Source organism: Pogoniulus pusillus, chromosome 4 (assembly GCF_015220805.1).
Source record: "Pogoniulus pusillus isolate bPogPus1 chromosome 4, bPogPus1.pri, whole genome shotgun sequence".
In the NCBI taxonomy this organism is placed as follows: Eukaryota; Metazoa; Chordata; class Aves; order Piciformes; family Lybiidae; genus Pogoniulus; species Pogoniulus pusillus.
Window position 1 is genome coordinate 44,067,595 of NC_087267.1, and position 14,302 is coordinate 44,081,896.

Here is a 14,302-nt window from a genome sequence, read left to right on the forward strand (position 1 = left end):
GCTGCAGCACAAGAGGTTGTACCTCAACAAAAGGTGGAAGTTCCACCTCAACACCTCAACTTCTTCACCGTGAGGGTCCCAGAGCACTGGAACAGGCTCCCCAGAGAGGTTGTGGAGTCTCCTTCCCTGCAGACTTTCAAAGCCTGTCTGGATGTGTTCCTCTGTGATCTGTGCTAGATTGTGTGGTCCTGCTCTGGCAGGGAGGTTGGACTCGGTGACCTCCTTGGGTCCCTTCCAACCCCTAATATCCTGTGATCCTGTGAGCTGGAACACCTCTCCTACAAAGGCCAGTCTGAGAGAGTTGGGATTGCTCAGCCTGGAGAAGGCTCAAGAGAGATCTTGCAGCAGCCTTTCAGTACTTAAAAGTGGCCTGTAATAAAGATGGAGAGGGACACTATTATCAGGGACAATAGTGATAGGATGAGAAGCAATGGTTTTATACTGTGTTGGTGATGAGCCACTGGAAGGGGTTACCCAGAGAAGTTATAGATGCCCCATCCCTGGAAGTGTTCGAGGCCAGGCTGGATGTGGCTTTGAACAATCTGGTCTAGGGGAAGTTGTCTCTGCCCATGGCTGGAGCATAGAACTAGATGATTTTTAAGATCTCTTCCAACCAACAAGTGCAGCATAGGTGAGATCTACTTGGCTGGTTTCTGCAAGGGCACCACCAGCAGAGATAAAGCCATTGTCCCACTCAGTGCTTGTCAGGCCACATCTGGAATATTTTGTTCAGTTTTAGTCCCTGCTATACAGAAAGGATGTGGACAAGCTGGTGAGGGTTCATAGAAGGGCCACAAAGATGATTGAAGGACTGGGAAGCAGCCATGTGAGAAAAGGCCTGGAGAAAAGAAGGCTCAAGAGAGAGCTTATCACTGTGTTCTAGTATTTAAAGGGCTGATACAAAGAAGATGGAGACTACTTGTATATTCTACAAGTAATCTACAAGGAATCACATGGAGGACATGAGGGATAATGGGTACAAGTTACTCCTGTGAAGAGTCTGATTTGAGACAAGAGGAAAATTTTTCACAACAAGGACAATCATCCACTGGAATAATGTCCCAAGGGAAGTGACAGAGTGTCCAGCATTGGACACTTCTAAGACTGAGCTGGACAGGGTGCTCAGCCTTCTTGTCTCCACCATGCTTTTGCCAAGAAAGGTTGAACCTGATGGTCCTTGAGGTCTCTTCCAACTCGGTGTTTTATGATTAGCTACAAGTTATTTCCTAAAATTCATGGCAAAACAATAATTTTAAATGATATTAAATATGACAGTGTGCAAGATGTGGGAAACCACTTGAGTTCCTTCCCACAGCCCAGACCTCTGGGTCACCTCTCCACAAAGCTTGAAAAAGAGCTGTTATGCAGACTGTAAAAAAAAAACCAAGGCAAGATTAAAAAAAAAAATAAAATTGATTAATCCTGGCACCTAGGACTCAATTTGCAATTGCTTTCAAATGGGACTGTTGGTCAAACAGTGAATCTGAGCACCATTCAATCATCTGCATTTTCATTTTCCTTGTTATTTACTTTTATTTATGTGTTTACCATTTTTCATGGTGACTTTAATAGCTTTACCTCCTTCTTAGGGAAAAAAAAAAAACAAACCCAAACAACACAACCCATCCCATCCAGCATTTGAAAACTGGCAGAAGTGTCAAAACAAGCTCCTCGGGAAGCACAGTCAAATATTTGGCTGACAAAATGGAACAAGGGAAGGGAACTGCTACCCACAATTGGGGAGGTCTAGGCTGGATGTTAGGAGAAAGTTGTTGGCAGAGAGAGTGATTGGCATTGGAATGGGCTGCCCAGGGAGGTGGTGGAGTCACCATCCCTGGAGGTGTTGAAGCAAAGGCTGGCTGAGGCACTTAGTGCCATGGTCTGGTTGATTGGATAGGGCTGGGTGCTAGGTTGGACTGGCTGAGCTTGGAGGTCTCTTCCAACCTGCTTGATTCTATGATTCGATGATTGTAGCAGAACCCTGTGTGGGATCAAGTCACATTATCACAGTATCACAGTATTATTAGGATTGGAAGAGACCTCACAGATCATCAAGTCCAACCCTTTACCACAGAGCTCAAGGCCAGACCATGGCACCAAGTGCCACGTCCAATCCTGCCTTGAACAGCTCCAGGGACGGCGACTCCACCACCTCCCCGGGCAGCCCATTCCAGTGTCCAATGACTCTCTCAGTGAAGAACTTTATCCTCACCTCCAGCCTAAATCTCCCCTGGTGCAGCCTGAGGCTGTGTCCTCTCATTCTGGTGCTGGCCACCTGAGAGAAGAGAGCAACCTCCCCCTGGCCACAACCACCCCTCAGGTAGTTGTAGACAGCAATAAGGTCTCCCCTGAGCCTCCTCTTCTCCAGGCTAACCAATCCCAGCTCCCTCAGCCTCTCCTCGTAGGGCTGTGCTCAAGGCCTCTCCCCAGCCTCGTCACCCTTCTCTGGACACGCTCAAGCATCTCAATGTCCCTCCTAAACTGGGGGGCCCAGAACTGAACACAGTAGTCCCACTGGATTTTCCTAGGTTCCTTTCCCAAGCATCCACTCGTGGCTGCTGTAGGGCCAGGAAAGCAGGGATTTATCCCATCTGACAACCAACAGGCTCCATGGGTCATCTCCTGAGCCCCTATGTGACATCTTCCTGAGCCACTCTACAGCCCCATAGGCCACCTCCCTCAGCCCCACAGACCACTTCAGCCCCACAGCCTGCCTCAGCTCCATGGGGCACCCCCTAAGCCCTACAGCAGCTCTATGGGTTGTCTCCCTGAGTCTCACAACAGCTCCACGGTGCTTCCCCATGAGCCCCTCCCTCAGCATGTCCATAGAGCATCTCCCTGAGCCACACAGCCCAGTGTAGCTGCATGGGACATCTTCCCGAGCTGCATTTCAGTGACATGGGTTATTTCCCTGAGCCCCATGCCCAACAGTGTTACAAAGCATCTCTTTGAGCCCCACGGGACATCTCCCTGAGCTCCACCGCCCAACGCAGCCCACAGGACATCTCCCTGAGCCCCACAGCCCAATGTAACCTCGTGGGACACCTTGAGCCGTGCCTCAGCATCGTGGGGCATCCCTCTGACCACCAGCTCAGCTCCACGGTGTATCTCCCTTAGCCCCACGGCCACAGCAGCTCCATGACGCATTCCTGAGCCCCATAGCAGCTCCATGACGCGTTCCTGAGCCCCACAGCAGCTCCATGACGCATTCCTCTGAGCCCCACAGCAGCTCCATGAAGCATTCCTCTGAGCCCCGCAGCAGCCGCACAGTATCTCCGCGCCCCAGAGCCCGCCCCAGCTCACGGGGCATCTCCCGGAGGTCCGCAGCCCGCTGCAGCCCCGTAGCTCCCGCGTCTCCGCTCCGCGAAGCGCTGCCCTCAGCGCCCCACAGCCCGGCCCAGGCTCCGCCGCCCCCCTCCGTCGGGATCCCTTTAAGAGCTCGGCCCCGCCCGCCGCGGTCGCTGCTGGGGCCGCGGCAGCCGCTGCTGACAACAAGATGGCGGCTGCGGGGCCGGCGGTCCCCGAGAGCCGAGTGCTGGGCTACACCTTGCACCGCTGGAGCAGCTTCTCCTCTACCTACCTGCCCGAGTGAGTCCCGCTCCTCGGCCGCTCTCCCAGGCTCGGCTGTGGGCCGCTGCGCGCTGCGGCCGGCTGCCGGGCCTGCGTTGAGGCCTGCGCCGGGGCCTGCGCCGGGAGGCCGCGCCGGGCGCAGCTGCGGGGTGGCAGCGGGTCCGGGCAGCGCCGCGGGAAGGGGGTTACTGGGGCGGCCCGGGCTGGCCAGCGCACCAGGATGGGCAGGCGGGAGGGGGCTGTGGGCAGGAGGTGACCAGTGGAGTCTGGGGGACTGGGTACGGGTAGGAGCGTGTACAGCGGGATTTAGGGGCTGCGTGTGTGGAGAGGGCTGATCGGCAGGGTTCTGGGGAGATGCGAGTGTGGGAGGGGGTGGCCAGCAGGGTCTGGGGGTCCTTGAGTATGAGAGGGGGTGGTGTGTGTGGGCAGTCCTCAGGATTTGAGCGGTGAATGTGAGGGGGTGGTCAGTTGGTGGGGCTGGCTGTGAAGGAGGATCTGTACAGGAGTATGTGGGAGCCTGAGCGTGTGGGAGGGAGCACCCAGCAGGATTTAGGGTGCTCTGTGTGTGGGAGGGGGTGGTCAGCTAGAGGGAGGCAGTGCGTGTGGTCAGCAAGGTGTTTGGGTTAGGGAGTGCTGTGTGTGAGGAGGCCCTGTGCAGCAGGACTTAGGGAGCTGCGTGAGGGAAGCAGGGTTGGGAGGGTGTTTATGGAGGAAGCTGAGTACCGGCACCGGGGGGTGGGAGGAGTGTTGCTTTGGTTAGCGGTTGGTGAACAAAATCTTGGGAGGCTTTGTGCGGGGTGGAGAGTCTGGGCTGCAGGTTTCGAGACTGAGTAGGTGAGGGAGGCCTAGCTGTCAGGCTGGGGTCGAGTAGGAGGGCTTGAAGGGACAGAGCAATCTGCAGGGAGGGAAGGTGATCACCAGGTATGGGCAGGGGAGGGGTGTTCATGGGCAAGAGAAGCCTGCCTCAGATTTGGGTGAAAAGTGAACAGTGCGTGTGGGAGAGGCTGGTCACAGGTTAAGTGGGGGTAAAGGTAAATAAACTTTCCTCCCCATGCCCTGCAGGCCTGGGTGCCTGTGGGCGGTGTGTTTTTTTGGCAGCTAGGTTTCCTTTCCTGCCCTTGACCTCAAAATGCTGGTGTTTTTCTGAGCTACCATCACCTGTTGTGTGTGGTTTTTCTTGGGGAAAGGGAACATCTGCTGCCCTCTTGTTAAGAGTTTAGGGTTTGGCAAAATAAGATGGGATCTGTGCTTGCAGTCATCCATTTGTGCTGTTGTAGTAATATGAACCTGTCCTGAATGGGAGACTTGCCCATGTGGCAGTCCAGCTATGACCTGTTTAATTCCTCTGGTTACTGAAAGTAAAATTTGGAGGGACTGTTGTGTGGTCTAGGTGTGCTGGTTTTGATACACCTTTCAATAAACTGGCTTCAGAGTTGGAGGTCAGGAGGACAGTGAGGATGACAGTGCTTGGACACCTTAGTCATTGTGGGCTGTAGAGCCTGGTCAGAGCATGGATTAGGTTGCAGTTAATAACCTTTGACTGAAATATCTTTAATCACCCACTATCAACAAGTATTAGAGTTGCCTCATCTGTTACTTGTTAATGGCATCAATTATCTCCACTATCCAAAATGAAGTGAACCTTAAAAAAAGTTTCTAACTGAAGTCCTGGTTGTTGTATGTTTATATGTGTTTCTAACTGAAGTCCTGGTTGTTGTGTCTTTATATATGTGTTTCTAACTGAAGTCCTGGTTGTTGTGTCTTTATATATGTGTTTCTAACTGAAGTCCTGGTTGTTGTGTCTTTATATATGTGTTTCTAACTGAAGTCCTGGTTGTTGTGTCTTTATATATGTGTTTCTAACTGAAGTCCTGGTTGTTGTGTCTTTATATATGTGTTTCTAACTGAAGTCCTGGTTGTTGTGTCTTTATATATGTGTTTGCTTTGTCAGATATTAAAAAGAACTGGATCCTTCTCTAAATGCTAGTCTTTGGTGATAATTAAGTAGTCCCTTTAGCTTTCTTGTTAAAAAACTTGGCTTTAAGGTGTTTCTTTTAGGTGTGTGATCATGCTTGTAGTTATTTCTATCAGTGTTCATGGCTTTCAACATTGTATTCAGGTGCAGATCCCAGAGTGGGAGAGTGATAGTCCATTATTGATGTCAGTGATGTAATCTAAAACAATAATACCATCTTTCTCCTTGATGTTCCTTTCCAGAGCTCCCCTTAGTCCGTTCTGCTACAGCCTAGCATCAGGAGTTAATGTTCACGTGGTATCTGCAATGCTGCTCAAAGTCCTTAATGTCATTGCCTACCGTGACACAATTCCCTTCTCTGTGGTGGTGCTGGTGTTTTACAAGAGCATGACCTTGCATTTGTCTCTTTTTAAGATGAGGTTTAAATGTACTTTTCAGTAAAAGTAGTTTTACAGCTTTTAAGCAATGTTCAGTAATCCAGATGGTGGAGTTATTCTCCAGTGTGACGACCTTGGTCTGAAGGATGCTGGTCCTCATGGTTGTGAATTGCCTTAGAATCACAGAATGCACTAATTAAGAAGGGACCTCTAAAGGTCATCTAGTCCAACCCCCTATGGTAAGCAGGGACATTCTTGCTTGTCTTCTATGGAAGTTTTGAGGTTTGTTTCCTCTCTGATGATTTTTTTCTGGTTCTCCTGTTCTGGGAGAGAGCTTAAATATGAGATGGAAAGGTGAGGCTTTGACCTATGATTTAAGACTAGATTCTCAGAAGAAGAAAACTTAGAAAGAAACCTCTAGAATGCTGTTTTTTGGGAGGTGGAGTGAGGATGGACCACAAAAATTACTGGGACAGGTATGTGATGTTTTGTGGGATGAACACACAGATAGAGCCAAAAGTTGTTTCAGTTTTTCAGACATGGAACAGAATTGTACTTTTCTGGGAAGATACTGGGAATTCTGGTTACACTGTAGTTTGTTGGCTAGCATAACTAGGGAAAAAAACATGTTAACCTTGAACTAGAAGATGACTGCCTCTTCCTTGAACATATTTGAAAGGGATGAAGATGTGGTGCTTAGGGACGTGATTTAGCAGTGAACTTTGCAGTGCTGGGTTAATGGTTGGATTCAGTGATCTTAAAAGGTGTTTTCTAGCTTAAACAATTCAATGATTCTATGTGTGTAGGAATACACTACTTACTAAATACCATTTATTCTCTTTGGGACTTGTGGTATTGCAAGCAGAGTGCTTGTGGAACAGGAACTGAGTAGATTACCCATGCTCTTGGTCAGCTTGATATGATTTTAAGACACTTATTCAGTAGTTGTGTGGCCTTAAATGTAAAACAAAGATAGGGAATAGAAAACTTCCATCACTGCTGTCCAGGAAAAGAAGCAAGTTAACCACTAAGTTTTATCAGCTTACATGATGCTGAACTGATAATAGAGCTTCTCAGAACACTGAAATCACCTGGTAATTGCTCTTTTTAATAAAAAAAAACCCAATACAACAACAACAGAAGTGTTTTTCAAAGACCTTTCTCATCATGTTCTAGTTTAGGCTCTAAAACTCCACCAGTTCACAGTGGCAGAAATTTCTTCTGGTGAATGCCAGTGCATTTCCTGGTGTGGTTGGTAGGAGTACCAGGGAATTACTTAGTGCTTGATCCAGTTTCTGGTTGTTCTACCAGCATGGCTGTTACCTGTGTGTTTGCAAAGACCTTTCAAATGGTGAAATGGAGATTGCCATTCTTGAGTCTGCTAAAGAATAGATCTACTGTTTTTCAAACTCCTGGAGTTGTTATTTATTGGTTTGTAGCTACCAGCAGAAAGCCTGAGTTGGATATTTATTTTAAAAACCTTGTGGGTAGAAGGGAAAGAGTTAGTCTAGTGAGTAGTTGTCTAGTTCAGGGGAGGTTGTGCCTTTGGGAACAAAATTAATCCAAGAGAATTTTTAAAAAGTCTGGTGTTTTCAGATGCACTCTGCCTGTACAGAGGCAACAGTGTGGTTTGAGGCTTCAGCTTGTCCAACTTGGACCATGTCAGCCCAGCATGTTGCCTGAGAATCCTCCATCAGACCTCTTCCTTGTCCCTCTCTGGTTCCTCCCAGAGGGGATGGAGCCATGTAGGAGTGTGATCCCCAGTACCTTGCAGGGACCGGATTTGGGGTTTGACCTTTACCACCAGTCACTCCACATCATCTACATAACCGAGTGCTGGTGTCTTTTGATGTATGCTTAGAGAGAGACCTGGACTCATTCCTCTGTCCTGATGCAGAAAGTGTTGAGCTCTGTCACTTTTTTGTTTTTGACATAGAATCATAGAATCAACCAGGTTGGAAGAGACCTCCAAGATCATCCAGTCCAACCTATCCCCCAGCCCTAGCCAGTCAACTAGACCATGCCACTAAGTGCCTCATTGAGTCTTTTCTTGAACACCTCCAGGGACGGTGCCTCCACCAGCTCCCTGGGCAGACCATTCCAATTCCAGTTACTCTCTGTGTGAAGAACTTCCTCCTAGCACCCAGCCTAGACCTCCCCTGGCACAACTTGAGACTGTGTCCCCTTCTTCTGTTGCTGGTTGCCTGGCAGAAGAGACCAACCCCCACCTGTCTACAGCCTCCCTTCAGGTAGTTGTAGACAGCAATGAGGTCTGCCCTGAGCCTTCTCTTCTCCAGGCTAAACAACACTCAGCTCCCTCAGCCTCTCCTCACAGGGCTGTGTTCCAGGCCCCTCACCAGCTTCATCGTCCTTCTCTGGACACTTTCCAGCACCTCAACGTCTCTCTTGAATTGAGGAGCCCAGAACTGGACACAGTACTCAAGGTGCGGCCTGACCAGTGTTGAGTACAGGGGAAGAATGCAGAGCGTGAACAGTTTGATGAAAGGCTTTATAAAGTTGGAGTTTTTGATAAGGAAGAAAACCCAAAACTGTTGCTGTGCATTCCAAGAGAAGCTCTTCATATCTTGATTTGTGATTTTTTTAATTTGTTTTTAATTAGCCTATTTTTATCACTGCTCCAATTTAAACTGCTTGCTGAGGCGAATAAGAGGTGAAGTGTTGTGCTCTGTGCCATGGTAGTTGTGTACTCCTTTCCATTGCCAAATGCTAGACCACAGTATCCTAGGACTGTGGTTGCATTGCTTATAGTACCCTGTAGTTGGCTAAAGTGCTTGAATCCCACTTCAGAGACTAAGAGCAGCTTTTCATTGTGTTGTGCTAGTCATGGACCCTTATGAGGAAGTTTTCATCCCATTTCTGTTGCTCAGATCTTGAGAATTGTTCAGGTTTTCTTCAGAGGAAGATCAGTGTATTTCCTATATTTGACTTTAGGATTCTCTGCTGGTGTTTTTGTTCAATTATTTCCTGTGCTAAGGTTGTTAAGACTACAAAATAAGGTTGGTTTCTTGGCTGATAATTAAATGCCATTATCAACCTCCTAACGGATAGTCACTTTGCCATTGCAGCACATTTTTATCAGTTTCACTCTGGAGTTCAGTTACTATAGCAGTGCCAGGCTTTCCTGGTTTGACCGTGTATGGTGCTGCATCAAATGCTGAAGGCTGAGTGGCTCTAACTTTCCTAGGAAGTGTGCTGGAACAAAGAAAGATCCATCTGATTCATCACACTTAAAATACACTGTAAATAAGTGTGTTGCTGCTGATTTTCTGTATTTCCATCACATAGGGGAAGTGAACTAAGGTATTTTGATAGTGAAGTATGAGTGGCTCTCAGAATTCCAAAATGAGAATGCCAATTAGATTTAACTTTTCAGTTGAGGATGTGACAATAAGTTCCTGCCCAGGGTAAGCAAACATTTACAGCTGTCTTGTGTTTATTCTGAAACAGAGATGTAATCTCTTGTGTTGTTGATTCTGAATCTTAGTAAAGAAGGGACTGGAAACATGTAACAAACTTTTGGGGGTAAAGTTCATAAAGGTACAACAAAACAAACAAACAAAACTTAACCAACACCAACAAAACAAACCCAAACAGCCATAAAATAACCTGAATTCCAGCTATGCCATCCTCTGAGATTCCTGCCACAAGAAAAACAGGGATTTGTGGCTAGTGAAACAGTATTCTTGGTTTCTCCTCCTACCACATGAAACTAATGATTCAAATCTGTACCTTCTAGGTTCATAAATCTTCTTATAGATGTATCTAGATGTTGAAGAATCTCATCTTCAAGTTGAGATCTGTGATGACTAGTGAAAAGGTTATTTTTTTCTGATCTGTTTTATGATCTCAAGCTCAGTTTCCTTAATGAGGTGAAGATACCTTCTGTTTCAGTTCTCAACAGTTAAGAGCTCTCTAGAGCAAAACGATGGTCTAGTGAAGTGTGCTGCATTGCTTTTTGGGCAGGGTGACTTGTGCTCAATATCCTTGTGCTGGAAGTCTTAAAGATACTGCTTATGTCTTACAGTGTCTTAAAGAACTTCAGTTACATAGCAGTGATGATTGCCATTCTAGTTGTAGAACTGAGACTTTGAAGTTTGGTGTTTGTTTGGGGTTTTGTTTGTTTTTTCCACATCTAAGCAAATGTAAATTATTAGTTTCAATGTAAATTGTCTTCATTTGTAGCTTTACTGGGATATTTTAATTTAGCCAGTTCACTTTCCCTGGCCTAATTGCTTTGACTTCAGGTAGGAGGAAATAGACAGAGTTTTAGGTGATCTGTAGTAATCTGCTCGTCATGTCTTTGTGATATTGATCAACCCTTTAATGTTTGCTAATGTGAGATGGGGAGGCAAATAATGCCTCCTGAAGTGAGTGACCAACTCTGTTCCCCTACAGTGACTCTGTGTGCAGAAATGTTCTCGGTCCTACTTCTGATCCTTTTCAGCATCCAATAGAAAGTATGTATTTTCTCCACCTGTTTGTATGGATTTTCTGGATGTTTCTAGACCATTGCATATTCCAATAGTCATTACCCTCCTTGCTTACATCATTCTGTAGCCTAAGACTGTTCTCCAAAAGATGAAATTCAGTACTTCACAATATTTCTGTAGAAAATAAAGTTCCACACAGATCGATGGTTCTCTGTTAAGGTAAAGTGGTGAGAAAGGAAAAGATCAGAGGTGGAAGGAGTGGAAAAGCTGTTCATTGCTTGACATCAGAAGTCTGATAGCTTATGCTGTCCAGGTGAAAGCACCAGTGCTGTGGTAGGAGAATAATTTCTTTTAAGTTCCAGTTGTTATATTTCAACTGTTATTTAGGAGATGAGACAGTTCACTGGCAGAGGGAAAAGATGAAATGCTAATTGCTCTGGTTCCCTGCTGTGACAGACCTGGCAGAACCTGTATTACACCAGTGTTCAACCTCTTCTGGCATAGTATTTTTGGGGAACATTAGGAATGTAATTTTTTTTATAGGTGGTGTCAAACATCAGGTTATGGATCATTTGTTATACATAGGTTTTATATCCTGCAAGCTGAACAAAGGCTTGCTAGCTCTTGATTACTAATTACCTGCTTGAACACTAAAACACTATCTCAAACAGAACATGTTTTGATCTTAAAAGTCTTTTCCAACCTAAACAATTCTATAATTTTGTTTTTCTTGGGATCACTGTTGTTACTGCTCAGGCAGCATGTACTGCTTGTTTGATTGTTACTGTTTTGTTCATGGCAAAGAGTCTAGATTCTTATTCTGTGCATTCATCTCCTTTTACAGTACATCACTCTTACAGTCCATAGTTGGGTTGATCACCACCATTTGTTTTTTATATGATTTTTTTTTCTGTTGGGATTAAATGATGTGTAGCACTGAGTCATCTTTCTAGAGGTCAGTGTGTTCCAAGCATCCAAAGCAAACCAGTGATTGACTGATTTTAATTGCATGTTAGTATAAACCTCTGAAACCAAATGTAGTTTTGGGTGTTGTTTTTTTTTTTTACTGCATCCTCTTGAATGTTGTAAGAACAGTAAGTTTACCTGGGTCTGAATTTATGAAATCTTGAGTGGCAAAGGTTGGAAAAGACCTGCAACATCAATTGCAGCTGTTAACCTAACACTGCCATGTCCACCAATAAACCATGTCAATGAATGTCAGCTACATATTTTCTGAACACTTACAGGGATAGCAGCTCCAATGCTTCCTTGGGTAGTGGGCAGCCCATTCCAAGGCTAAAACTCTTTCAGTGAAGCAGTTTTTCCTAATACTCAAACCAAACTTCCACTAGCACAAATTGAGCCTGTTTCCCTTTGTTCTATCACTTGCTGCATGGGAGGAGTGACTGACTCCCACCTTGCTACAACCTCGTTTTCAGGCTGCTGTAGACAGACAGAAGTTCTCTCCTCAGCCTCCCGTTCTCCAGGCGAAGCAACTCAGTTCCCTCAGCTGCTCCTCACAGGACTTATGCTCTAGACCCTTCACCAACTTAATTGCCTTTCTTTGGGCACACTCTAGCACCTCAAAGTTTTTCTTGTAGTGAGGGGTGCAAAGTCAAACCCAGGATTTGATGTGCAGGAAATACTGGAAGGGGAGGAGAGAGTGATGAGGATGTAGACTGGTTGTTACCTTAGGTAGTTGCTATTTCAGTCATTACTTGAAACTCAGAATGCATAATCTTTGAGAAGTGATTTCCTGGATCAATTTAAATCAAGGAGCACAACTCTATATTTAAGGTGAGGATAGCAGCCTGCATGTCTGAATTTAAATATCAAAACCTAATGGGTTAATAGCACTCACTCCTCAGCTGGTATGTTTGCCAGTTTCTGGAAAATGGCATGGTCTTGATGAAGGAGAAAAATTGCACTGACCATTTTAAGTTTGATACCATGTTCCTCCCATCCTTTTCTTTCCAGGCTGGCTGCTGTGTTCATAGCATCACTCACAAACACTGGGAAGGTGCCTGAAAAACATACCAACTCCGATTAGGATGTGACTTGTCTTTTTCTTAGATGGTTTTCTGTGTTAAGCAACATTTGGCTCTCAGGACAATTTAAATACTAGAATCAGAATTATTTGGGTTGGAAGGGATCTTAAGGATCATCTAGTTACATCCCTCTACTATGGGCAGGGACAGCTCCTGCTAGAACAAGTTGCTCAAGGCCCCATCCAATGTAGCTTTGAACATTTCTAGAGTCAGAGCCTCCACAGCTTGTCTGGGCAGCCTGTTCCAGTGCCTTACCACCCTTATGGTGAAGGATTTTTTCATAATGTCTGATCTAAACTTATCTCCTCGCTGTTTGAAACTACCATCCCTTGTATCACTCCATACCTTCGTAAAAACCTCCTTTCCAGTTATCCTTCAGCCCTTGGACGACTGCCTAAAGGTCTTCCTGGAACATTCTCTAGGCTGAATGATCCCAACTTTTTCAGCCTATCCTCACTGCAGAGGGATTCCAGCCCTTGGATTATCTTTGTGATCCTCCTGGAGGAGAAATTCCATGTCCTTCTGGTGATGTGGACTCCAGAGCTGTATGGAGTACTCCAGATGGGGTCTCTGCAGAGTGGAGCAGAGGGCCAGAATCCCCTCCTTTGGCCTGCTGGCCATGCTGCTTTGGATGCAGCCTAGGACATGGTTTGCTTCTGAGCCATGAGTGCACATTGCAGAGCTTCTCATCAGCCAGCACTCCTATTCCTCCTCAGGCCTGCTCTCTCTCCATTCTCTATCCAGGATGGATTTGTGCTTTGGATTGGCTCTGAACCCATTTCCTAGCCTATACTGCATTTGAACTTTGTATTAGTAAAGGGATGCTCTTAGCAGTGTTTAAATGGAAGGAAAAGCATTTTATTAGATCAAGTGACCTGTGAGTAAAGACTTGCTGAGTGAGATCCTTGTGCTGTTGCTAACTTCCACCCTTGGTCTCTTAAAAAGCCTGCTTTCTAATACAGGGTTTGTAAACTGCCAAATATGAAAATGATTTTGGCTTGGGACCTGGCATACCTTTTAGCATAGATATTTTATATTGCCCAAAGTAGGGAATTATTCCTTAATGAAGCTTCTGACTTCTAATGTAATTCCTTAAATAAGCAGTACTTCAGGACAGGCTGATGCTTCTTTATTTTCCCAGGTCAGTGTTTTGTCTTTTAGATACTCTGAGTTAGTGTAATGAGAGAACCTTGAGTTTTTGAAAGGAAAGATAATACAGTGACCCCGCTTGGAAACAGGAAGCATTTTCCATAGAGTTTTGGTGAGAAAGCTCCATAACTGACATTTTGAATGAGAGGTGTGGGTGGATGGGGTTTCAGTTGGTTTTATTGATCATAATCTACTTTAAATTCCAGTACAGGTGTCAGTTTTTTGAGTTAACTTCATACTAGGTGTGAAATCACAGTGCTGACATATATTAAAGATGTGTTATGGCTTACATTAGAATTTCTTCTCTTTATATGTAAACAGTCTGTGAATTCCTCTGAGTGTAAACACTCTTTAATAGTGTGGCATGTCAAAGAGTTGTTGCAATGTTATAGATTCATGGAAGACCTAAATATTCTTCCTGGCCTTTAAACGTTTTCCATATGTGCCTTAGTTGAACAAAATTACTCCCTCAAGTTTGTGATGCATCCAAAATTCAGCACAGAGGTTGTATATAGATGTGTGCTGGGTGTTGCTTTGCTCTAACCTTCTTTCAACAGGTCTGGAGGAGATGCTTTTAGAAACAAGAAGTGAGAGCAATGCAGGGATGAACTGTCCTGCATCCCTAGAACTGTAGAAGAGCCAGCAGTGTGCACCAGTGGCTGAGAAAGCCATCAGCATCCAGATCTGTATTGGGAATCATGGGGCCAGTGAGACTAGCAAAGTGATTGTCCC

The 14,302-nt window shown here is 45.6% G+C and overlaps 1 protein-coding gene across 1 annotated transcript in view; it reads left to right on the forward strand.

Annotated features, from left to right (window-relative positions):
• Positions 1-3,474: 3,474 nt before the first annotated feature.
• Positions 3,475-14,302, forward strand: part of MKLN1 (muskelin 1) — a 144,620-nt gene continuing 133,792 nt past the window's right edge. The window contains exon 1 of the mRNA XM_064142724.1: positions 3,475-3,588. Coding sequence (XP_063998794.1) covers positions 3,497-3,588 — 92 coding nt within the window. The 5' untranslated portion in view covers positions 3,475-3,496. The remainder of the gene's footprint in view (positions 3,589-14,302) is intronic.